A 14,948-nucleotide genomic window follows, 5' to 3' on the forward strand; every position below is an offset into this window, starting at 1 on the left:
TGCTGTCTTTCTCTCTCACCATATCTCTGTTGGCCATTGGAAAGCCTGACACATTTATGTACCCATACTTTTTATACATATACATATATATCTGGTCCTTTCGTAATGGCCATATCTATTTATCTATAGCTTTACTGATCATATTTGTATTTAAGTAAGTATAAATATGATCATACATATATGACTATTCTATCCCAAAGGATACCATTATTCCATTGATCCTGTACTCCACCTGCACGATTTCTCTAATACATTCTCTCTTTTCTATGAAAGCAGACTAAAATACCTTATTTCTTTTGAATCTACTTATTACACTTCCTTCTTGTAGACTCTTTCATGTTGATTTATAGGTACTTGTACACATGCTTGTCTCAACCACTAGATTTTCATTTTTGGAAAACAGAGACCATATATCCCATACAAATATTGCTATCCTTAATAATTAGCCTATAACGCTATACGTAGGAGGGATTCTATAATATTTATTCAGTATGTGAATGAAAATGGGAGAAATCTCATAGCCCCAGAGATAAGTTGTCCAAACACCATCTGGCCCCTCTTTCTCCCTCCCTCTTGCTAACCCCATTACAGAAGAGTTACTTACAGTCCTGTAGACAAAGACTCTACAGATACAGTTGGTCAGAAATACTGAGCAGACTGCTGTGTTACTCAACTCCTGGGGGTATTAGTCCCCAAAATACATGATTGGGCTCCAGGGGGCGCCATGGAGTTGTGCAAAGAAGTAGGCCTGATGCCGTGTTTTTTTCCCAGCTAGATTAATGGTCCTTTGATGTATTTTGGTAATGTTTAATACTATCATGTCTACTAACAAAAAGTTCAGATTAAAACAAGGGTAAAAGAATAAGGGCCAAGCTAAGAGAAGAGTAAGATAGTTGTGTCAAAATTCCTCAAGTGCTCACTAAGGAAAACTACTAAAAGTTAATATTAACCTAACCTTGAGTTCTTCAAGAGCCAAAGTAAAAAAGAATACAGTGAATGAAATACAATGAAAGTGTAAAAATAAAACAATTCATTGGAAGCTACTAACAGAAACTACCCTAAATTCCTATTATTCTAAAGACTTTATTTATTTATTTGACAGAGATAGCAAGAGAGAGAGAAAGAGTATAAGCTGGGGGAGGGGCAAAGGGAGAGGGAGAAGGAGGCTTCCCGCTGAGCAGGGAGCCCAATGAGGCAAGACTCGATTCCAAGGCCATAGGATCATGACCTGAGCCGAACACAGACACTTAACCAACTGAGCCACCCAGGCACCCCGAAACTACCCTAAAATCAAAGAAGGATTTATCATGTTGAATTTTTTTTTGTTAAACAACAAAGCGAATACATTTTTTTATTAAAATAGCTATGATAGCAGTTTGTAAAATATGCAGAACCATAAGTATTTTTAATGTATCAACCCTTAATCCTTATTTGATAAATGTATAGTTCCATGAAAGGATTTTTCACAGGGAGCCAAAGCAATAAGCTTCAAATTTATAAATTTCTGGTGATCTCTGTTGATACAGGGATAGGAATTAATAATCTACAAAAAGTTTCCTAAGTATTACTTTGAGCTAAATCAGCAAGTTAAAATTTAGAGAAACATTTTGTCCTCCTAGTTTTTCTCTTATCAAAGTGATATTCATGATATATTTCTTAAGACATGTACCTTTGATGTTAAAAGGGTATTTGGTCTACTTAATCCTTGAAATTTTTCTAAAGCCCAGACTGAAATTGTTTTCTTCAAGCCAGGAAAGCAAAGGAAAATAACAGATTTTAGGAGCCAGTTTTTACTTTTTTGTTGTTGTTGTTGCCAAGCTTATACTTTGCTACACTATGGTTTTGACCTTCTCCAGAGTAAAGAGAACAGTCTGGAAGGGACTTGTTGCCCTTGTTCGTCTTGGCTTCATAACCTCTGCCTTATCCTCCTTTATATGCATCTCAAAGGAAAAGAGAAGAACTGCCATCCATTCTATAATTCTTTCTTGCCTGACCCTTCCAGAGTGTCATTATAAAACCAGCAAATACTGTTTATGGTTCATGAGCTCTGTCCCATGGAAGTCTCCAGACGTGGAATTCCTTTCCCCCTGATATTGCTGAATGGGCTCTGCCTACACTGTTTTTAATTTTATATTTGTCAGCACAAATATGATTAAAGAATGTCTTCAGAAGGTAATAGGTTGGTCACTTTTCTAATTCCGTTAAGTTCAGTCTGATGTAGACAGACTGAGCAGATGTTCTAGCTGTTCTGTTGTATGGATTCACAAAGCATTAGCCCAAAAGATATGACAATGATGCTTGAAATACAGAGTTATTATGGAAAAGATGGCTGTGTCAGTTGCAGCCAACATCGAAGAGGTCAGTAAACCAAAGTCAAACATGGACGGGACTGGAGGAGATTGTGCTGAGTGAAATAAGTCAAGCAGAGAGAGTCAAGTATCATATGGTTTCACTTAGTTGTGGAGCATAAGGAATAACACGGAGGACATTGGGCGATGGAGAGGAGAAGGGAGTTGGGGGAAATTGGAGGGGGAGAGGAACCACGAGAGACTGTGGTCTCTGAGAAACAAACTGAGGTTTTGGAGGGGAGAGGGGTGAAGGGACAGGTGAGCCTGGTGGTGGGTATTTAGGAGGGCACGTATTGCATGGAGCACTGGATGTGGTGCATAAACAATGAATCTTGGAACACTGAAAAAGTAAAATTTTTAAAAAGTGACAAAACTAAATTTAAAAAAAAGAAAAAAACCAAAGTCATTATAGTCTATTACATTTCTGTGCTCAGCAAATCTAAATCACCAATTTTCTGAGGTTAAACACTGGGACAAGGTAGGTGTCTTAATGGCACTTCCAAGACTTTTTCCTAAAGCATCTCTTTTTCTCCATTGACTGGAGGATAGATACAACCCTGCATTCCCCAGTGTTATAGAGGGAAATAGAGTGTTGATCTGTTGTCAATTAAGGCAGAACACCAGTAACGAAGGGGACCACACCTGCTCTAGTTTGAATTTTCCAGATATTTCTAGATAACCTTAGTTCTTTGCTTTGACTACATATATATTAAGTAGATAAAACCTGTTGATCATTTGATATAAAATAAATATAAAATTTTATCATCACTTCCCTTCAGTCACCCCCTTGCCCTACGTTGTAGGCCTGTGGATGACAAAAATGCTATTGATTTGAAAACCTTTAGTGCCCTGAAGAGAGAAGGCAAGGCATTCTAGAAATTCAAGGTAGAGATATAATAACTAATCCCTTAGAGCTGGATGTCTCACAGTGTGGGAAACGTTCTTGTGTTATTTCTTTTGATTGCCACAACAACCCCAGTGAAGTAAATGGTGAAGTATTCTTACTCCTTTTTGACATAGGGTCCCCAGGGAGATACAGGACTTGGCCAAGGTCACAGAGCTAGTGAGGGAGAGCTCCGCCCTAAAGTCACCTGTTCGTCTGCTCAGAGGCAGCATGGCTCTCAAAGCACCCTCCTCCTGCCACCTTTCTGTGGTTGACAAGTTGTATAACCTTTCTCAACCCGTTTCCTCACATAGGACATTTTCCTGAAAACCTATAGATCATTTTAAGGGAAACTATAAAGCTGATAAAGCCCAGGGTTTGTTAGGAAACCATTTTTATATATTCCCAAGTCTATCTGTTTTGACTTAATCAGTCAGCCATTACTTACTGACCACCTGCCTTATGCCAGGTTACCATGTGAATAGGGATTTAAATTATTCAGTGTCATTTCCATTTTCTTTCTAACAAATGTTATATTCTGGCTCAGTCCAAATATTAACCTTAAAATACGTATCTTATGAAGGCTTGAACCCATGAATCTGAGCAAGGGTGACCACACTGACCCTCTCAAGGAAAACAAAATGCTTGAGGTACAATTTTTACAGTATTCTTTGAGGAAAAGCATCATTGGAACTCACTGCCAAAAAACTCAACCACTGAATAATAATATGTGTTTATGAGTAACTGCACACACACACACACACACACACACGTGTCAGCATTTCCAATGATTGTTCTTGTATTTGAAGGTTTAGTAACGTCATCAGAGCCCACACCCGCCTAGAGTCAAGATACAGCAATAGTTCTGGAGGATCGTATGATGAAGATAAAAGTAAGTGCCAGCAGGTTGTTCAGACGGAATACAGGTGGCTGGGGAGTGGGAAATGAGCATTTTGATTATTCCTGTTCTAATTACTGAAAAGAGACCCATAAATCTTAAGTAACCACATAATCCAACTCTGCAGGTGAGCACAGAGTCAGCATCTTAAAAGTCAAAGCAAGCCATGCAGTGAACAAATCGAAATTAGAAAACGTCAAACTACCGCCCAAATCCGTATTTTTTATGCGTGGCATTCTTCCTTGGTGATGCAGTTGGGGAGAGCCTAGTAAGAAATTGTCCCACTAGAGAACAGATATTGCATTTCAGGTTTTCGACCTGTCTTAAGAGTGGATTTGACCTTTAAGCTCTGGGAGTCAGCTCGCCCAGGGGAGGATCTGTTTTCACATTGAATCTCTCTCCATGGCGTAGTCTCAGTAGCCAAGGGAAGACCTCACTAAACTGGGAGATGTAACTGTCACAGGAATTTCTTCGTACCCTGGGAAGGTGGGAACACCAAAAAGGTCAATGCAGTCATTTATTTTGTTTAAGCCCTGGACAGCTTCTGTGGATACTGAGCAGGTAAAGGGTAGCACTTGGTCACAAGTGCTGCAGAAATTCTGGAACCAAAGAACGCTCCCTGGGACATTTTGCTATGCTTACGAAATCAGTAAACTATCTGGTGGGATTTAAGTGTCTCTTTTGGTGGAAATTTTAAGTATGGTGGTATTTCATGAGTTAGTTTCATTTGTCAAAGCACAGGGCCTCTGTAGCTATTGTTCTGATTTGTTTTGTTTTTATGGAAAATGTGTAGAGTGGGTAAGGGCTACAGAGTTGTAATGACACTGTGTTTCAGCTGTCCTGGCTCTCCTTCTTAATGCATAGTCAGGCATCTCCAGCATTGAAAATACCAATGGAAAGGATAGCTAAAATCCATATATAGTTGCCATTCTCTAACGTAGGTTAAGTTTCAACTATGCCCCTATATAACTTCTTACTATCATTCTGAGATAAAATAAAGTCCTTTGTACTTTCTTTTCTTCTGTGCCCTATCAGGGGACCATACTCACCAAACACTGAATATTTGAAATCTCAGGGGCACCGACCATCAGTTTAGGATGGGACTAGATTGTACAAATGAGGAGAGTAGTAGCTGAGAAATGGAGAGCTATTAGTTCAAGAAAAGTCTGCTTGCTGTGTAATAATAACTCAGAATTTGAGGACAAAAAAATTGCATCATGAAAAGGTGAAGCAGGGGCGCCTGGGTGACTCAGTGGGTTAAAGCCTCTGCCTTCGGCTCAGGTCATGATCCCAGGGTTCTGGGATCGAGCCCCACATCGGGCTCTCTGCTCAGCGGGGAGCCTGCTTCCTCCTCTCTCTCTCTGCCTACTTGTGATCTCTGTCTGTCGAATAAATAAATAAAATCTTTAAAAAAAAAAAAAGTAATAGAAGTATTTGTGAAGAGGAAAAAAAAACTATAGTGAATAGTTGTGAAAGCTTTGAAGTTGTAAAAGTTGTGGATGCTTTCATCATGGCCTCTATTTCACCTAGAATGTTGTTTTTACAAACTTGTTGTGTGGCATAAAATAAGCAGCGTTTTAATGGGAAAATTTGGGTACAAAATTTGAGTTCAATTGAGTCGTCTGTCAATAATAACCTTGATGTGGTGGCAGTTACTGGCCAGAGAAGTTCCAGTTCATAGCATGTCATTTGGGGACTGAGAGCTTCTGTTTTAAATTATTCATATAAGAGGAAATGAAATCAAGTGACTCAAACCATATTCTCATCACAGAAAAATCCAAAAAATATCTGCTAAGATGGTTTTCTAGATGTTTAAGCAATAGAACTTAACTCTGGCTGTCTGGAAGGGGCAGCACATCTAATAGGGCACAAATCCCCTTGGGACTTTGGTAACTGGGTCCTCCCTGGTGTATTTTTGGTTCTAGCTACACAGTGAGGGAAATGGCCTGTGCCATAAGAAAAGCAAAGATCAGTAGGCTCAACTCCAAAACCTTATAGCCACGCATCTGGTGTATGTGAAGGGCCATTGTTTTCTCCCTGAATTCCTGGGAGGATCACTAGAGATAGAAAGAGTAAGAAGGAATCAGGAGAGACCTAGTGCCCCAGGGCTTCAGAATCTGGGTTTACCTAGGTGGAAGGACTGTGTGCAGCCTCCTGAGAATACTTCCTATTATTAAAAACAAAAACCCTTGAGTAAAATGGACAAAAAACAGATTAAGACACAGATCTATAAAAATCTTCCCACCAGTATGATGTAAGCTTTTTTAGAACTACTTAAAATATCTGCATTATTTTCTAAGGCCATATGCTAGTGTACTTAACCCTATAATAAGGATACAACTAGTTGAGCTGGATAGCAGGTGAGGCCTAGTAGTTTAGACCCAACAGTAGAAAACCAGTTTCAGTCCAACTTATTCCTCATCTAACAATCCAGTACATTTTTGCTGGTCAGATGTGTATCCTAGAACATCATCGAAACAAAGAAAAGTATATCCTTTCCTAACAGAAATCTGACAAGTTTCTTTTTTTCTGAATTCTTTGATATTCTTTCCATTTCTGCTCTCCTTTTAAGTTTTATTATAGAGTAGCTAATTACTTAGAAGTACATTTTACAATGAGCTTATCCTAGACACTTAGTCAAAACATTCATTTGCTGAAACTGAAACATTCTGTAGGTAATTTACTGGGAGGTCTGAGAAGAATTGTCACACATGCTTTACATTTCTCCTGGGCTAAAACCATCGTGGCCAAGATTGATGGCATGGAATTTATAGGGTTCCAGTTGCTTGATTTTTGGAGTGTTAGTAAGACCTAACGCTTTGAGGCAAATCCTGAACTTGCCCTTGGAAAACTCCCTTCCCTAACATCCCAGAAGTGGGCTGTGTCCTCGTGCCTGCCCTTGCCTGAAGGCTCAGTTTTCACAATGGGAAGACACCCCCTCCACTGGTTCTGTTAACCGCTAAGGACAGAGTTCTACATAGTACAGCATCCTTAAAGCTGTTATCTCTTACTGCCTTTCAAGAGCGCAGCCAAGAAAAACTACATATAATAGAATTTGCTTAAAGATGATCTAATACACCCTTCTTAATACACTACAAGTTGAGTTGTAGGACAGAGTGAGCTTGTCTGAAGACATGTACCTGGCCCATATTATGGGGCCCCCTGTGGAACTGCTTGTCTTAATGCCGCTGGCCTCTACTGAGAGCATGGTTAAGAAGGAGCTCCATGATGAGTCTGGCTAGAGGCTTATTAACTTTGTTGATCTTTTCAAAGAACCAGCTCCTGGTTTCATTGATGTGTTGTATTTGTTTTTAGTTTCTGTAACATTTATTTCTGCTCTAATTTTATTATTTCCTTCCTTCTGGTGGATTGGGGTTTGTTCTTTTTCTAGCTCCTTTAGGTGTAAGGTTAGGTTGTTTTCAAACTCATTGCTGTATTTACTTTAAAGATAGAGTTGAGGAAGGTCTTTCATTCAAAAGCTATTTGTTGATTCCCTACTACTGTCAGATACTGTTCAAGGTACTAGGGAAACAACAATGAACAAAATAAAGTCTCCACTGTTGTGGAGCTCATATGAGAGTCAGAAGAGGGACCCAGTGCCTATGAATAGGTGAACTGTGCCAGGAAGGAAAACTAAAGCAGGGTGAGAGGATAGAAAGTGATTGGAGTGGGAGGTAGATTTTAAATAGAGTGGTCCTGGGGGCGCCTGGGTGGCTCAGTGGGTTAAAGCCTCTGCCTTCGGCTCAGGTCATGATCCCAGGGTCCTGGGATCGAGCCCCGCATCGGGCTCTCTGCTCAGCGGGGAGCCTGCTTCCTCCTCTCTCTCTGCCTGTCTCTCTACCTACTTGTGATCTCTATCTGTCAAATGAATAAAAAAAAAAAAAAATCTTTAAATAGAGTGGTCCTGGGTCAGAGACCTGTGTGAGGTAAAGGAGCCACAGGCTCTCCAGGGAAAAGGACTGCAGCCAAAGGGAATGCCAAATGGGAAGGCCCTGAAGTTTAATGGTGTCTCGTGTGATCACAGAGCAGCAAGAAAGCCAGAATGACTGAGGTGGTGTAAGCAAGGAGGATGGTAGGAGGAGATGAGCCAAGAGAGTAATAGACCTCGTAAGGCCTTAAAGGCCATGGTGTAGAGTTTGAAACATCATTTTGAGTGGAAAGGGGAGCCACTGGAGAGTGTCAAGCAAAGAGAGAGATGGAAATGAACTTCTGATTCCAAAAGATTGCTCTGTCTGCTCAGTAGTAAACAGACTGTAGAGGGGCAAGGAGGGCAGACTGTAGGGAGGCCATTGCAGTCTCCATGTGAGAGAACATGGTGGCTTACACTGGCAGCAATGGCAATGGTGAAAAGTGATCTTCTTCTGGATTTGTTTTGAGGGTAGAGCTCACTGAATATGATGCCACGTTACCTAACCTCTGTTTCCCCTCTGTAAAGTAAGGGTAAGAGGTACCTATTATTGGGCTATTAATATGTGCAATGCAGGGGCGCCTGGGTGGCTCAGTCTGTTGAACATCTGACTTGATTTTGGCTCAGGTCATGATCTCGGGGTTGTGAGATCTAGCCCCACATCAGGCCTATCCTTCTGCCCCCACAATAAATATATGAATCTTTTAAAAGAATATATGCAATGCATAGATCAGTGCCTGGTGTAAAGGAAGCACTCCCTGTGTTAGTTCTTAATGTTATTATTGTTTTTATTACTGTTATCCTCATCATTATTGTCATGATTACGAGTTGGATGTGAGATGTGAAAGAGAAATCGGGGATAGTTCTAAGGCTCCTGTCCTGAACAAATTGGAAATATGGAGTTATATTTTACTGAAATAGGAAAGATTGGAGAAAGACCAAGTTCTCACAATGATGAGAATTTGCATGATTTAATGTTTTCTCTTTGTGTGTCTATATTTCCCATTGCTCTGTAATGCATAATTATATATTAGATTATCAAAAAAGGGACTCAAAAGTCTAATCAAGTGATTCTAACCCATTGATCCTATAATTCATACTCACCAAATGAGATGGTTAGAAAGTTATTTTTACTAGCCTAAATTTGTAAGATTCTTTCTACAAACACCAAGTAGGGAAAACAAAAATCATCTCTCCCTAAAAATAGCACACGCTTGTCTTTCTCACCCTACAGATGACCCGATTTCTCCCTACACGGGCTGGCTCTTGACTATTACAGAGACCAAACAGCCGCAGCCCCTCCCCATGCCTTGTACTGGAGGATGCTGGGCCCCCCTGGTTGACTACCTCCCAGAGACCATCACTCCCCGGGGGCCCCTCCACAGGTAAGTAGCATGTGTGGGTAGAGGGAAATGACTGCTTAGCTTTGGCTGGACTTTTCCTCCTATGAGGAGAGGGAAATCATTCCAGGTCCCATCAAATGAAATGACCTTTGAAATCAGAGGGACCATGCGCGGCTTGACTTACAGCTCTCAGTGTATTTATAGAGTTTGGTTGAATATTAACCTCAGTGCAAAGCTGCCTTGTAACTCGGAAATTTTCCTCGATGCGGTCTGGATATGGATATGCATTCTGTGATGATTTTTAGGTTGTGAGTAACTCTTCCTCCCTCAGCTCTTAATTACCAAGTGACTAGTAAGTCTCCCTGTTACGTGATCAACTCAGCCAACGTTTCTTCTCTTTGTGGAGTTCTGTGCTATGTCAGAAATTAAACTCCATTTCCCTGGATTAAGGGTCTTACATAATTCTTCAGCAGGGCTTATGAGTTTTTTTAACTGTGACTTAATGATCTATCAATGTGTTTCCATCCTCTTCAGAAGTTACATTAATTTCATCATGTCATTGATCAGGTGCAATATTGCTGTTATTTTTATGACTGAGATGGTGGTGGATCACAGTGTGAGAGAAGATTGGGCTCTTCATCTACCATTATTACTTCATGCTGTCTTCTTAGGTAAGACTGGATCCAAGAGGAATTCTAGCCAATAGGGTCAAAAACCTATAGATGTAATCCAGAGAGCCTTCCTTTTACATTGACATCCTGCTTTCCTCATTTCTGAAAGATTTAGTCTCTTCCATTTTTCATTTCTTCTATGTGACATCGGCTCTACAATTTCACTTGACCAGTCATTGTTTAAAATTGCCCTATCACTGCATTATAGGGTGGTACTTTGCCAATGCTATACCTATAAAGATACCCAAAACAAGTGGGATCTCTTTGAGTGTCTTTGGCTAGATGGGATCAATTTAAAGCCATGAGACACTGTTAGCACATAGAGAGAAAGGATGTAGAGCACAGTGGGCCAAGTGCTGAGATTTTAAGATAGCCAAATTGTAGAGCAAAAAAGGGAAGAGGAACAAGCTGGGGAGACTCAGAAGTTTAGTTAAAGAGAGATGAACAAAGCTAGAATCTTTCAGTTAACAGAGTGATCCAGGGAAGAGAACATCCCAGGAAGGAGGAATGCTAACCATGTCAAATGCTACTGAGAGGTCAAGAAAAGTCCATCTATCAGCATTTTTATGAGAACATTTGATTTGAGGAATAAAGCATTTTATTTTTCCTAAGCCCAACTTCTTTATGTTGGTAACACAAACAATAACAAAGAAAACCAAACATTCTTTTAACGTGTTCCTCCCGAGTGACTTGGAATCTTTACTATCCCTGGAATCTAAATGAGCTTAAAACTTGTTTATACTAAGAGATTCCACCGTTTTGTTCCAGGTTTGGACCATTACCGGCCTGAAGTCTTTGAACACAGCAAAAAATTGCTCCTTCACCTCTTGATTGCCCTCTCTTGCAACAGCAATTTTCATGCCATTGCTTCTATGCTCCTGCAGACTCGAGAGATGGGCGAAGCGAAGACTCTCACAATTCAGCCAGCTTATCAGCCAGAGTATCTCTACACAGGTAACGAAAGGAGTGGCAGAGAGCCTGAGACAGAATCACAAATGCGAAGATAACTTAAGGTGTCAGTGGAGCCCAAACTAACTTCCCTAATATGATCACCCCCCAACTTTCCAGAATCACAAATGCGAAGATAACTTAAGGTGTCAGTGGAGCCCAAACTAACTTCCCTAATATGATCACCCCCCAACTTTCCAAGCAAGCAAGTAGCTGCACCATAAATATGCACCATTCCACCTGATGGTCAACTTGGTTCTCAAAATCCTTCTTCCTTATTGAATATTTTCAGATGTCTTTTTACTTATTATTATGCTTGCTGCTCTTCTTAAATATGCTCCTACTGATAACATTGAAAATTAAGATGCCTTTTGGCCAAGAGCATCAAACATTGAAAGATGAGAATGTACAAAACAGTGACCGTCTCCATCACCTTGAGAGAGGTCATTGCCAAGGTGCCCGATGTATCACTTGTGTACCTTCTGGTTCCCCTGAGGGAATTTTCACTTTATTAAAGTAATTGATTTTTCTGGAAGGCACCATGAATGGAAGTCTACTAAGAACCATTGCTTTTTTAAAACCAAAATTTTCTTCTTAGAAATGAGAACAGAAAGCATTAGCTGAGTCATGTTTGGGTCAAATTACTCGGCTGTGTCCAGCTATTCATGAAAGCTTTCCCAAAAGGGTTGGCCAGTGGTTTTCATTTAGAATCGGAACATTTAAAATATCTTAAAATGAGAATGAACTAACATTCCTGACTATTTTGTATGTTACACTGGCCCTGGATATGGTATGGCCCTTCCATATGTCACTATGTACTTTATTCATAATCTTGAAGAGACTGTGCCTTTTACTCATCAGTTGTGCTCAATGCCATCTTGTCCTTTGACAACATTAAGATATTTCTTTGGAAAACAAACACAAAGTCACTGAGTCTGAGACATCAGGACTACTGATCTCAGTTTAAGCCCTTTGTTTTAAACCGAGCTACAGTTTATTGAACATAACCCATCAGTTGCCTCTCAGAAACACAAAACTCTCTTTACTGTTGATGTTTAATTAAAAGAATCTGAAGACTTCTTGCTTTCCCAACTTCCCAAGATAAAGATGTATTCTATTAAGCACATGGTCTTAGACTGAGAACGTTGTAATGTCCATTAAGTTGCATGGCCCTGAGTGCATCTGTTTTGTATTCACTAATTCTGCTGATATAGCATAAAGTGGGCACTAATGGAACAAAATACAATATGCTGTAGTTAAGACAAACAACAGATAGTACTGTAAGATAATTGAATCTATAGCATACGTGGAATAGGTGTACAAAGGGTTTGGAAAGTGTCTCCTCTTCATAAACATTTACTAAATACTTCTTGAACATCTAATTTCAACTCTGATTCCTTTCAAATCTAGGTTGAAAACTTGTGTGATAGAAATTACTGTCTTACTCTTTTATAATTGGAAACTAAGGTACAGAGAAGTCATGTAAACTCCCTGAGATTGCACAACAAATGGCAGAGGTGATATTCAGGCCTGTGGCTTCTCACTCCTATTTCAGGGTATCTGTCAGTTACTATGGACTTTTATGATTATTAAGTAGGAGAAAAGGGGGTTTTGTATATACATTTTCCCAAACCAACAACACACCCAGAGATGCAGAATGATAACCAAATCTGAGGTGGGGAAAAAAACATAGTATTTGTTTCTACCATATTTCTTTGACTGCCATGAGATCTATTTTATTAAAACATATTAATATGCACATAATACTCACAGTTGTAAGTTCATTTTCTCAAAACATATAACTTAGATGTTATATGTATAAATATCAATTACTAGGTGCTGGTATCCTCAAAAATGGTATCATTTCACCAATTTAAGAAGTCTAAAACCCAGGAATAATTTACGAACAGCACAGTTGGGTCCAGATGTGTAGTGGAACTGTTTGTGGGTCTGTGCTTATGTGTGTGCGTGTGCACACAGACACATATGCAAACAGACACGTGTGCACATATGTGCATGAATGCACACACAGAGACACACACACACACACACCCCACTTCTTCTGAGAAAGGATCGATACACACACCAGAGTAGAAAACAGCAGATCACACTCCTATTACAAAAGATACCCTGGTTTACACAACAGTGCAACTATTCCAGAAGCCGGAGAAGAATATCACTTTCATCTCATGGTAACCACAGCCACAATCAAATGTTTTCTCCAAAACATTTAAATAACTACGCACTTCTCTTTGCTCATCTCCTAACCACACGAAGCACCTGCCTAGCACATTCTGCCTTGACCTTCTTGTCCCACCAGGTGGCTTTGATTTCCTGAGAGAGGACCAGTCATCCCCAGTGCCAGACTCGGGGCTAAGCTCCAGTTCCACGTCCTCCAGCATCAGTTTGGGGGGCAGCAGCGGGAACCTCCCACAGATGACCCAGGAGGTGGAGGATACAGACACAACTGCTGAAGTGGATGAGAAGGCAAACAAGCTCATTGAGTTTCTGACAACCAGGTAGTGAGGGGTCAGGAGACAGGGCCTTGGCTTTAGGTTGGTCTTTTGAGGGAAATGTCATCCATCTAAAACCACTCAGATGGAAAACCGAGCCCGCGGCTGTAGCAAAGCCTTCTTTTCTCCTCTAAATTGCGTCTGTGGAAGTTTGTGCACCAGGTAGATCCTGGCAAAAGTTGTCTAAGATCTCAGTGATGGCACAGTTGATGGGCGGGGGGGTTCCACGTACAAAAACAATGCAGCAGATGGAGGCAGGACACAGTAGCACCCCATGGTGAGGATGACTTTAATCATCTGTTAGAGCTGCCAGGATCCGGGAGTTCTGAGACTTGGCAAAGCACATTGCTCAGGAAACTAAATGTATTAGCCACGGTCGACCCAGGAGCAGCTGCAGAGGGGACCATTGTCTGTTCATCTAATCCAGAGTCATTTATAAATGGAAGTCAGACACATTAGGAAGCATGATAGGAAAGGAAGCAAACTGATGATCAAAAATCAAGAAGAGATGCAAGCAATTCTGTTTTTTAGGTCTTCTGGTTCTCCTACTGAACAATTTAGCTTATAAGTGTTCAGAATTTTTAGCACCCCAAGGTCCAGCATTTGCATTAAGAAAACCAGGCTCACCTGTGACTGTATGGGGGGAGGGCAGCTCTCTTTCTCCGTGCATTAAATCCTGGAAGTCTAGTCTATATCAGTGTTATCTGATACCCTCGATTTTTCTTTCTTCCACAAATGCATCAATTAATGCAAAAAAATGAGAAAAGCATTTTCTTCCCTTGGTTAATTTCAGAGTATTCCTTGTAGCTTTCAGTTCAATATAGGATTTAATGAACAGGAAGCTTCGGAAGGGAGTTGATGGTGCATACAACCAGGGTATCTCAGAGACCTGAATGATTTGTGGAGAATAAAAGCATGCTCACCACTCAACACTGTCAGTACCATGGGTTGGAAAGGGTGTTCTCTGAAATTCTCACATCTGGCTCCATTCGTTCTTCCCGTTGAAAACCAAGTAGATATCAGAGGCTGTATCTTCAATTTGTTTCTACAGTATTTGGCAACCTAATGATATGATCCTGATAAAAACATCATCTCTGCAGATCTAGAGTGTACAAATGGAGTCTGTGTCTAAACCTATATTTTAATCAACATTTTATATCACTTTATTTGACAAACACATAGTGCCTGTTATGTGTAAACACTGTTCTGGTGAATTGAGAGGTTTTGATTTCGTGAGTAAATTTTGTGAGGTTTTCATTTTGTGAGTAAAACTTAAGAAAAAATATACCTCTGTAAATTAAATCAGTTAGAGGATGCTCTTAAGAGCTTTACAAGACTAAAATTAACCCTACATTAATCAGTAAAATTTGAAAATCATATTATGCCCTTGAAGTTACAACTGCATACATGGCTTTAAAAATGCAAAATGATTATATT

The 14,948-nt window shown here is 40.1% G+C and overlaps 1 protein-coding gene across 1 annotated transcript in view; it reads left to right on the forward strand.

Moving 5' to 3' along the window:
- Positions 1-14,948, forward strand: part of LOC111158548 (FRY microtubule binding protein) — a 266,086-nt gene that overhangs the window by 187,145 nt on the left and 63,993 nt on the right. The window contains exons 36-40 of the mRNA XM_022520645.1: positions 4,041-4,123; positions 9,271-9,421; positions 9,947-10,050; positions 10,819-11,004; positions 13,319-13,517. Coding sequence (XP_022376353.1) covers positions 4,041-4,123; positions 9,271-9,421; positions 9,947-10,050; positions 10,819-11,004; positions 13,319-13,517 — 723 coding nt within the window. The remainder of the gene's footprint in view (positions 1-4,040; positions 4,124-9,270; positions 9,422-9,946; positions 10,051-10,818; positions 11,005-13,318; positions 13,518-14,948) is intronic.

This window comes from Enhydra lutris, unplaced genomic scaffold (assembly GCF_002288905.1).
Source record: "Enhydra lutris kenyoni isolate GAN:26980312 unplaced genomic scaffold, ASM228890v2 scaffoldscaffold60, whole genome shotgun sequence".
Lineage (NCBI taxonomy): Eukaryota > Metazoa > Chordata > Mammalia > Carnivora > Mustelidae > Enhydra > Enhydra lutris.